At 46.0% G+C, this 11671-nt stretch overlaps 1 protein-coding gene across 1 annotated transcript; it reads right to left on the bottom strand.

Moving 5' to 3' along the window:
* Positions 1–219: 219 nt before the first annotated feature.
* On the bottom strand, positions 220–10587 carry LOC132506275 (histone H1.8-like). The gene is given in 4 exon segments (XM_060124805.1): positions 220–299; positions 9791–10291; positions 10294–10482; positions 10485–10587. Coding segments are annotated over 4 exon segments (873 nt in total).
* Positions 10588–11671: the final 1084 nt, after the last annotated feature.

Raw genomic sequence — 11671 nt, 5'->3', positions numbered from 1 at the left:
TGGGAGGCATCTCCTCCCCACTCCTCGATTCATTTTCCTGCCACCATTCACTCACTTTCCTTTGCTGTGTCCTCTTCGTCCCCGTCTGACAGAACAGGGGTTTCTGGAGACCACCCACTCAGGGTCAGGTCTTTCCTGGCTGTCTTCATTGCCACCAGACCTGGAGTGGACCCAGGGTGAGCCCCCCGATCAGACGCATAGCTGACAACCCCGGGCAGGTCACTTCATCTGGGGGAGCCTCAGCTGCTTCATCAAGAAAATGCGGGTGCACATAACAATTGACTTGCAGGTTTGTGAAGCTGAAACGGGAAGATGCGCATAGCAGTGCCAGATATGCTCCCTGGACGAGAGTGAGGCTGCCTAACGTGTCAATGTCTCTCTCCCGCTTTCATTGTTATTTTTATTGCTCTGATGAGTATTTCTGTCCTTCAATGCTCTTGCAGTCCTTAATCACTAGGAAGGACTGAGGGTAGATCCAGGGGATCTCACTGCTCTTTGATGAGGATGATGATGCTGAGACGTTTCCTGGGTGCTAGTACCAACAACTCTACATGGATTATTTCACTCAAACACGTCAACAACCCTGAGAGGCCCACATTATTAGGCCCATTTTACGCATACGAAAACATGTTCAGAGAGGGAGAGTAACCAGCTCCAAGTCACACAGCTAATAAACAGCAGAGGAGGAACTTACACCCAATTCCATTTGATGCCAGAGCCTGTGTTCTTCTGAGAACCAGACACACCAGCTGTCCTTTCTCAGGAGCTGTGTGCTTCTTCCTTGTCTCTTCTTTTCCCAGCCTCCAGATGGGGCTGCCCTTTCCCCGCAGGACTGGCCAAGTTCAGGTCATGCTCGAATAGCCTCTTCTGATCCTTTCGTTTGCCAGTTAAACTCCCACTCGGTTTGCTGCTGCTTAAGATAAGCTGTTCCTTCTGCCCACTGCTGCACTGAGCCGAGGGTCTCGCTCTGACCAGCCCCCAATCAAGAGACACTTGATTTTCCTGAAGAAAACTATATCCTGGGGCATTCGAGTGAATGTATAAGGAAAGAGCAGATCCTGTCAAGTTAAAGCATGGTGAAGGACTTTTCTGAGGCTGGCAGAAATGAAGCAATGTTACCCTGTCAAATACAAAATCTTGGAGAGGGGTGGAAAACATTGGAAGACCAAGATGGAATCATGGTTCTGTTGTTGACTTGCTGGGTGAACTTGGGCAAGTCACTCTCCTCTAGGGTGGGTTCCTTAGCACAATTACAGGGTGAAAGTAGATCCTGAAAGTTTAAAGTGGAGCTAAGATGCTGGGATGGGGGGAGAATTTGCACAAGAGGAAAGGTGTTGGAGGAGAGAAGACTTGAGAGGGAAGGGGCCAACGCTTTGGCCTCCCCTGGCCTTCTGCAAGACACCCATTGTGAGAGACCAGATCTCAGGCGGCGTGGATGTCTCAGGGAGAACTCAGGAGACTTAATGGGGAGCTGTGTAACAGTAGGAAGGAAGACGAAAATATAATGATAACCATGAAAGTATCAGTGAGGGTATTAAAGGTATTGGGGAACATTTATTAAGGAACAATTATGTGCCATTGTTTACCATAACCCTATGAAACAGCTACCAACTAGCATCTTCGTGTCACAGAGGAGAAACCTGGGGTGCAGAGGGGTTGGGTCATTTACGCAAGAACACGTAGGGAGCGACTGGCACAGCCGGGTCTTGAACCCTTGTCTTTTCAACTCTAGAGTCAGAGCTCTTAGTGCCCACGCTTGGCTGGGATTCACCACAGTGTCGTGTGGATCTGGTATCCGGTGGCCCAGGGAGTCCTGGGTACCTGGGTGCATAGAGGCTTTCTCTATATCCACAGCTGCTGCCTCAGTTTGCCTGCTTAGAAAACCAGTCCACCTGAGTACCTGGGACCAGCTACATAATATTATGGGGCTCAGTGAAAAATGAGAATACAGGGCCCTTTGTTTAAAAATCATTAAACATTTTTTTTGTGTGTGTGTGCGGTACGCGGCCCTCTCACTGCTGTGGCCTCTCCCGTTGCAGAGCACAGGCTCCGGATGCGCAGGCTCAGCGGCCACGGCTCACAGGCCCAGCTGCTCCGCGGCACGTAGGATCCTCCCGGACCGGGGCACAAACCCGTGTCCCCTGCATCGGCAGGCGGACTCCCAACCACTGCGCCACCAGGGAAGCCCTAAAGATCATTAAACATTTTAAATCAGCAACAGCAGAGCACTTAACCAAGCATGAGGTCCTTCTGTGCTCAGGGCCCTGTGTGACACTTACCTGGCCCCAGCACCCATTCCCAGCACACTCTTCCCAAAGGCAGGGCTCTGTCCCCTGTACCCTTGGTTACTCTCTGGCTCTTCTTCAGAATGGAAAGTTTAGATCCCTCCCTCCCTCAATGGTCCCTGCACCTCTGTCCTGGGCTGGTTTCCACGAACTCATCTTGGTCTTTGCAAGATGCCAAGTAAGGGCTGTCAACTGTCTGCTGCTCCATAGGCCACTGGAATAAATTACTCTCCCTTCATGCCTGTGACTGTCCATTCCTAACCCGGAAGAAATGTTCCAGAATATAAGCAAGTGCTAAAGGCCTCCTCTAATTAGCTGGCTGGTGGTTAACGGGGGATTTCACCGGGCAGAGCCTTCTGGTGGTCGGTGCGTAATTACCATGGAAACATTCACGCTACCCTCAGTGCTTCGCTCAGCCTTTTTCCCCAGGGAGTAGACATTGCTTGGCAAAAGCTGCATCTGGGCTATTGACATTGTCTGCGAGAGAAATAAATGGACAATTAGAAGCAAAACAGGTTGAGAAGCAAGGCTTGTTGGAGCAAAGTTTTACCCGCATCCGTCCTGGGGCCTAATTGATGCTGTAGTCCCTGCATAAGAGGAAATCATTGGAAGGTGATGGATTCAGTTTGGATGGATCCTGTTTTGTTAAGCTCAAGGACAGGGAAAAATGCCTAATTAGGAGCCAGACTTTCCTGTCTTTCAGAGGCAGCTGCTGGGTTGGCCAGGAGATATAAAGACTTTTATTTCTTTTTCCATTTTTATACACACATATTTATTTATTCTCTCCATCAGTGGAGTGAAGCCCCACTATCACTGTGTAAGTGGGATCAAAACAAATTTAATCTTGTAAAATGCAGAATCATTTTCTTGTGAAGGTTATTGAATGAGAACAGGGGTTGGATGAAGTGTGAGAGCTGGGTTAGTCAGGTTGGGCTGGGCTCTGCTGAAGTAACAAATAAACCCTAACATTTCAGCTGGCTTAACACAATAAAGGTCATTGAATGGGTCATGCCAAGTTCAGCTGTGGCCAGGCAGCTTTTTATATCACGTTCCTATGCCACCCGAACACGTGGACTTCAAGTTGCTGCAGGAGGAGAAGAGAAGGGTGGAGGAAGTACCACACAGGTTCTTAAAGGCCATGGGGCAGAAGAGACACATCTTGTTTTTCCTTGCAGTCCATTGGCTACATCGCTCTAACCTAATGACATGCGAGGCTGGGAAATACTGGGAGACCATGGAATTTTGGTAGCACCAAATAAACATGCCACCATATTGCATTTAAAGAACTAGTCAAAAATGCAAGCCCTTTTGGAGAATGTGAATAGAGAGACCAACAGCTCCTGGATCCACACCGCCTTCTTTTACCTGGCTCTGCTTCCAAGGGTCACATTAAATGTCATACCAAAGAGTGAAGACAGTATCCTCCTTCCTGGAAAGCCTTTTCCCACTGCCTGGGCTGTTGTTTGCTGGTTTTCCACCTACACCCTGGGAACCAGGACTGTGTCCAATGCACTCCCACCCAGGCTCCCTTGCTTCTGCATCCAAAGGCCAAAAAGAGTTAGAACAGGAAGGAGAGCTCGGACTGGCCAGTTCTAGAGGGGACAGCACCCAAAAGATTGAGAGAAAAGGGAAGATATCTAGAAAGGCCTCACAAAGGAGGGCACATCACACCAGAATTTTGAAGAGTGAAGGATGCATTCACTCATTCATTTATTCATTCATCATTCATTCACTTATTCATCCATTCATTCACTGACTGGTGCCTGCAGGGACTAAATGAGACCACCTTTGCTCCCTAGGGATATAGGCTCGAGCAAGCAGTGGGCACAAAGCAGAATTAAGATGCAATAAATGTCTTCAGAGATGCATAAAGGACTGCGCGGACTCTGGAGAAGGAAAAAGGAAATTCTCTGTGAACCAGAGGTATCCAGGAAGGCCTGTGGTGGAAGTGAAATTTGACTTGTATTTTGGAGAATGGATATTAATATTAATTTATGTTAGTGTTAACTTCAGAGTTGTTTTAGAGATATTTTATTGCACAAGGCATACACATTTGTGGTTAAAAATGTAGAAGACAACAGATAAGTAAACTAAACAAAAGAAAATTAGCCAACAACTGTTAATATTTTGACATCCATCTGCCTATCTACCTACCTATCTATCTATAAGTATGGCCATGCTATCGATATTCTTTTATGATCTACTTTTTATTTTATAATATAGTAATCAATTCTGTATTAATAAATGCAGATGTACATTATCATTTTAAACAGGTGAATCATATTGTAGGAATATACCTTCCTTTCTTTAATCAATCCTCTATTGTTGGATATTTACATGGCTTGAGATTTTTTGTCATTATAAATGCAGTTGTGATTAAGATCTTTGTAAATGAATCTTTGTGCAGTGGTTTGCTTAGGAAAAAATTGAGTGTGTTTTCAGTCGGTAGGGATTTGAGGCTTGACATGAAGGATGTTCTTGGCAGAAGACTCAGAGAAGACAGAGGCATAGAATCGGGAGCGCACGAGCAGATAACAGGAGCCACGATGCACAGTTAACTGCAAGCGTGCGGTGTGCCAGCCACTGTGCTATAAGCCTTCACGTACACCACCCTGTGCAATCTTCATAAGAACCACTTGAGGAGTATTGGGCTAGTCCCATCTTACCGATGAGGAAACTGAAACACAGAGAGGTTAAGTTACCTGCTCAGGGTCACACAGTAAATAACGGAGTTCGTGAGACCCCAAAGCTCAGGCTCAGTTCACTTAGTAAGTGGTAATCAAGGTTATCACGCTGGTCAGTTAGTAATGATGGCTCTATTTTGGCCTTCACACCATTACTTAGGTAGACATGTGAAAAAAAATGGCACGAAGGCTCTCGTGTCTTCAGGCGGGCACAGGCGCCAGTGAGGACTAACAAGCCTTCATTGCTTTCTCATCAGGATGGGTGATGTCAGCAAAACTTCTTTCTTGGAAATATATTGTTTTGAACTTGGCAACCTGTAAGCTGGGTTGCCATGGTTACCAGAGGGCCCTGGGGAAAGATGAACATAAAGGGCGGGCTTGAAACACAGTCAAGTCCTTCCCCTCCAGCCTCACTCTTAGCTGGTGACAGTCTTTGACAGACCCTCACGTGCCCAGGGAACCCCACACCACCATATTCATGCACAACCAGGTTGACTACTCCAGTCTTTTCAGCATGTAATAGCTGTTAATATTTATGGGACGCAGTGGGGAAGCACTTCATGTGGATAATCTTCTTTAATCTTCCCCAAACCATACACGATATGTGCTGCTGTTATTGCTATCTTACAGGTGAAGCCACAGAGACACAGAGAAGTTAAAAGACTCGCTCGGATGTCACACAGCTAGCAAATGGCAGTCTGGCTCCAGAGCAAGTGCTCATAAATAGCTCATCCTGGGGCTTCCCTGGTGGCGCAGTGGTTGAGAGTCCGCCTGCCGATGCAGGGGACATGGGTTCGTGCCCCGGTCCGGGAGGATCCCGTGTGCCACGGCGCGGCTGGGCCCGTGAGCCATGGCCGCTGGGCCTGCGCGTCCGGAGCCTGTGCTCCGCAGCAGGAGAGGCCACGACAGTGAAAAGCCCGCGGACCGCAAAAAAACAAAAACAAAATAGCTCATCCTTGCTAGAGCCAAGATCTTTAGGAAGTCACAGCAAACAACAACAACAGGCGTCTTGTTGGTACCTAGCTTCTAAAAATTGCTGAAGGGAATATGGGTTCTTAGAAAGGCCATAAAAAGTTTTAAGCAAGAAAGATATGGAACATTAGCAGGGCTGTCCTAAAACAACTAGATAAATAGAAACAACAAAAGGAAGTCCAAATTCAAATGTTCCCAGGCATCCAAGCAATTAGGCCTAAGGTCATCGTGAAAATCCCTGCAGGTAACGCAGGATGGCAAGGAGTTCTAAAGATCAATGTTTACTCTACTTCAATAAAATTAAATTAATAAAAATAAAAACCACTCTGACTCTGATGCCCAAGCTCTTGGCATCAGGCTGCATGTCCACATCTCTAGACTCACCTGTCTCCTCCCCAACGATGCCCCATTTGTACCATTCTTGTTTTTGTTCTTCTCAGAGCTCCAAAGTGTTAAGAGAATTTGCAACTGTTTCATAGAACAGAAGAGGCCACAGAGCGTACGATGTTAATTGGGCTTGTTTTGTGGAGAGGAACGCCTGTCTTGGTGTCAGGACACCATGTAAAAATGTGTTTTTATTCCACATAAATTAGCCTGTGTGTTCACCCCATGCTAGTGAAGGTCTGGGGGCCGAATGGGACTTGGCATTAACTCTGACCACGGAGATCACTCATTAGTATAAGCAGGGTCCCTGTCTGCATTTTCTTTTGTCTCTTTTCCCAGACCAGAGCAGAACACAGGGTCTAATTGGGAGGCAGATTGCAGAGCAAATGTGAGTGAACTTTCTCTTCCCAAATACTTCTCTTTAGCCTTGTCTACACTAGCAGAGGAATAATCCAGGACAGGGTCAGGCTGCAGTGAAAGTAGGATGTAGGCTCGTAGTGCCTGCAAGCCAGAGACTTAGAAAAGTGTATTCATGGCATCTTGGAAACTCAATTCAGAGAATCTTAATAATGGAGAGCTGTTTTAATCATAGATGCTCAGAATTGCAGTCTTAGAATTTTACATTCTTAGAATTGTGGAAATAAAGATGCAGCCAGACATCAGGTTCACAATTGCCCTCCACCAGCCTGCATTTCAGCTAGGTTGGACTTTCCCCATTTCCTCAAATGGGCTTTTGTTTCCCTCCTCCTGCCAGCCCCTACTCCCTTTGTCTGACTAGTTCATGATCATCATTCATGTCTCGGCTGAGATATCACTCCCTCTTGGGGGCCTTTCTCTCCATCTGCACTAAGACAGGCCCCTAGGAGAGGAAAATGAAAGCAAGCCCTTCACCTTCCCTCATCATTCTCTTCTCCCCTGAATTGACTTAATGCTTCCCCAAGAGCTCCCCCACTTCAGTAGTCTGCAAAGTCTTTCAACGGAGGGGTTTTAGCTCTTTCATTCACCCCCGGATCCCCAGTGCCAGGCACATGCCTGAGCCAGAGAAGATACTCAGTAATATCACTGTTGAATGAACGACTGCATAAATGATCTTGGATTCTCTAGCTCTCAGGACTGGAAGGAACTTCAGTGTTAACCTTACTCACCTCCTTTCCCCAAGTCCTCTGCAGAATCCCGGACCAATAGTTGTTCTGCCTCTTCTTGAACTCCTGCAGAGAAGGGGAGCTCACCATCTCCAGGCAGGCGCAGCAATCCTTCCATTGTAGACAGGCTCATATTACGTACCCTGTGACATTACCTCCCTACCCCGGATGTAACTCCTGGCACGACCTAGCACAGAGAAGAGCAGACTTGCAGTCCCAAAGAGCTCAATGGCAAGAATGATTCCGCAAAGGCTTATAACAGATGCCTCACACTGGTAAACTGGTGACGTAAGAGTTGTATTTGACATAGAGTCTGACTTTCTAGTTCCATGATTTCAAAAAGCTGAACTTCTTTGAAAGTATAATACAGATACAGAAAAGGGCACATATCACGAGGGTACAGCTCAGTGGACTCGCATAAAGTGAGCTCAATTGTGCAACCAGCCCAGAGGAAGAAACAGGACAGGACCAGTGCCTACTGCCCCCTCTGGTCACTCTCTGCAAGGTCCTGCTCTCTTGACTTCACGTTGATGGAATCCTGCGGATGTATTCTGTTGACTATTCAACATTCTAAGATTTGGAAGAATCTACACTGAAATCTGGCAACACTGCACCCCCCAGTTCCTTATGGCAGCTGTGGCTGGGTCTGAATGACAGCTACCCTTTTATGTGGTGCACATGCTGTGCAACCGGTCCCAGGTCTCACCACTCCCATCCCAGGTGCATCTGACGTGCTTCCGTTTGCTCGCCCCTGTAGGCATTCAATATTTTCCAATTTTTGCCCAATTATTTTTTCCTAGTTGTTGGCACCTCTAGTAGCTACATTATTCCATATGTGGAAGGCTTGTGGTGGAGCAGAACAACATTTTTGCTTTGGAAATAGATAGACATGAGTTGGAATCCTGATTTGTTACTAACTGGAGGGTCTACATAGCGTAAGGCTTCAGAACATGGGCTCTAGTGCCAGATAGCTGGGTTCAGGTGGGTTTCAGTATGATCCTGGGCAAGTTACTTCACCTCTCCCTGCCTCTGTTTCATCTGTTAAGTGGACAAAACAATGGTCCCTACTTCACAGTGTTGATATGAGGGATACATGAGTTCATGCTTGTAAAGCACTTTGAACGGTGAGTCCTGGCACATGAGACATGTTTGTTAAACAGTTAAATAGATACCCTTAAGTATGTTATGTCGCTCTTCAGAAACTCAGTTCAGTTACCTCATCTATAAAATGGGAGCAGTAATGCCAGCTACCCAGGTTTGTTGCTAGAATTCAATGAGAGAACCCATATTCAGGGGCTCCCACAGGTAGATGTCAAATGAATTTATTTATTCTCCTTCCACCAAGAGGTACCCATTTGACTTTGGTTTCCACATGAACAATAAACAGAACTATTCAGGACTTGGCTTTGTTTTGGTCTTGGTGGTCCTATGGCCACCTTACCATCCTCCCCTTCTGCCACTGCCCAGCCCTGGAATGGGGCTTAACAGCTTGAGTCTCTCTGCTTCTCTGGCTTTCTCCCCTTAAATATTCATGGCCATACATGGCCTTTATTGTCACAGCTTATTTATTAATATGTTTGAAGCTGAAGCTGGACATTTTTTTTCTGTCTTTTCATAGTTCATTTTTACATATACATTCTTTTTTTAATGTTCTTTTCTCTTTCTGACTTACTTCACTTAGCATGATAATCTCTAGTTGCATGCATGTTGCTGCAAATGGCATTATTTTGTTCTTTTTATGGCTGAGTAGTATTCCATTGCATATATGTACCACATCCATTCATCTGTGCATGGACATTTAGGTTGTTTCCATGTCTTGGCTACTGTGAATAGAGCCGCTATGAACATAGGGGTGCATGTGTCTTTTTGAATTATTGTTTTGTGTGGATATATGCCCAGGAGTGGGACTGCTGGGTCGCATGGAAAACAGTATGAAGGCTCCTCAGAAAGCTAAAAGTAGAATGACCACAGTTCATTTTTATAAGGCAAATCCTCAAACTTAAAATGTCTGTCTCTCTAAGGTTTCCATTTCAGGAGTTATTTTTCGCATTGTTCAGCGTTTTGACATGAAAGACCTGTTTTCAAGAGGAATCAAGCTGCTCTGAATGACATGTTATTCATTCATTAGTTCATTCACTCACTCATTCGTTCATTCATAAAACATACCTTAAGCACCATGCTTGTTTTTTGGGGGGATAAAGTCTTTATTGATAAATAGGTTAAATAGAATAAATAGAATGGTGGCTTGTTAGGGAATAAAAATGCAAGCAGAATCTCAGTCTTTCTCCACCCTGACCTCTAGTTCTTGGCTTCTGCTTCTTACTGGACACTTTGCTGGGCAAGCCAGGCCTTCTTGGGCCCTTGGGGGTCTCTATCTTCCTGGCCAGTGACACAAGCATCATCTTGGACCCACTGCCCTTAGGAGGAGCAGTAGCCTTGACTCTTGGCCTCCTCAGCTGCTTGGACAGTGACCTTTTTAAGGACCTTGGCTTCCCTCTTCTTCTGTGTGGGGAAGCAGCTCCATTCTTGCCCTTGGTGACCGTGAGCTTTGAACTCTGACTCTCAGCTTTTGTTTTCCTGTGGGCCTTGGCATCTCAGCGGCTCCTTCTGCCTTTGACCTTTGACTTCCTGCCTGGTTCGTTGGCACTGGGAGGGGCCTGTGTAGCCTTGACTGGCCGTGGGGAGGCCTTTCTGGCCTGGCCCAATTTTCCCTCTTGGTCTTTGGTCTGGCTACCTTTCCTGGGGGTCTTCTCCTTAGGTACTCCTGGTTTGGAGGCAGGCGCCCTCACCTCTGCTGGCTTCTTGAGTCCTCTTTTCACCTCACTGGGTTGGGAAGGTCCTTCTTTGCCTCACTTGGTTTCTTGGGGCCCTTCTCCTCAGCCTCACTGGATCTCCTGGGAGCTGTCATGGTGGACGTCTTCTTGGGCTGAATTTTCCTTTTATTCTTGGGAACTAATTTGAAGCTGCTGGTGGCCCCCTTGGCCTTGGAGCTGATGGGCCTGAGGAAGAGGCCAAGGCCTGCTTCAGCGTGTACTTGAACTGAATGCCTTCCACTGTCGGATGCTTCAGCAGGATGTAAACCCTGATGGTTGCATCGAGGTGCCCTGGCACTGCAGCCATGCCTAGCACCGGAAACTAGCCGTGTGGCATTTGGTCTCCATTACGGCTCAGACCCAGACCATAAGGATGATTCTACCATGGAGGTCGAGGAGGTCAAGGTGTCACTGGAGGCAAAGTTCCTGGGAGCCACTGCACAGGCAGATGTAGGTGGCCAACCCCCTCCCCCAGGCATCATCATATTGTTTTTAAGGAGCTAAAAAATCCAAATCCTTAGCATCTAAGTGACTCTGCTTCCATTAATCTTCACAACAATACTTTGAGTGCATTGGTAATCATAATACCGATTACTGGCTAAGGGTGTACTCTATGCTATGCGTGGTACTGGGCATGTCATGCACAAACCATTCATCTCCCCAACAATACATCAAGGAAGGTGCAATCACGCCCTTTTACAGATGAGGAAACTGAGGCTATTACAAGGTTGCTCAATGAAGCAGTGAGCCCTTTGTCTCTATGGGCTAAATCCAAGATTACTGCTCTTTACACTTTAACTTTTCATCTTAGTCAGCAAGGACTTGGTTACCTAGGGCAGAGAACCAAGATTCCTATGTCTAAACCAGCTGGGGCTTTATGGGGCCTGGGTTTGGGGCTCTTAAATTTTTAAAAGCATTTTATTAAGATGTCATTTATATATTGTAAAATTCACCTGCTTAAAGTGAATGATTTAATGTGTTTCAGTATATTCACAGGGTTGTGCAGCCATCATCGTAATAGAAGTTTAGAATATTTTCATTCCCTCTAAAAGATACCTCATACCTATTAGCAGTCAATGCCCACTCTGCATCTACCCTGCCCTCCATCCAGCCCTAAGCAGCCTTTAATCTAGTTTCTGTGTCTCTAAATGTGCCTATTCCGGAAATGTCATATAAATGGAATCATACAAAGTATTAATCTTTTATGATTGGCTTCTTTCACTTATCCTAATATTTTCAAGAGTTATCAATTTTGTTGCATGTGTTAATACTTCATTTCTTTTTATTGACAAATAATTTCCAATTGTATGGATATACCAAATTTTATTTACCCATTAATCAGTTGAGGGACATTTTGGTTGTTTCTGTATTTTGACTATTATGAATAATGC

The sequence above is a fragment of the Lagenorhynchus albirostris genome, chromosome 15 (genome assembly GCF_949774975.1).
Source record: "Lagenorhynchus albirostris chromosome 15, mLagAlb1.1, whole genome shotgun sequence".
Lineage (NCBI taxonomy): Eukaryota > Metazoa > Chordata > Mammalia > Artiodactyla > Delphinidae > Lagenorhynchus > Lagenorhynchus albirostris.
This window is presented reverse-complemented; position numbering and strand designations above follow the sequence as displayed.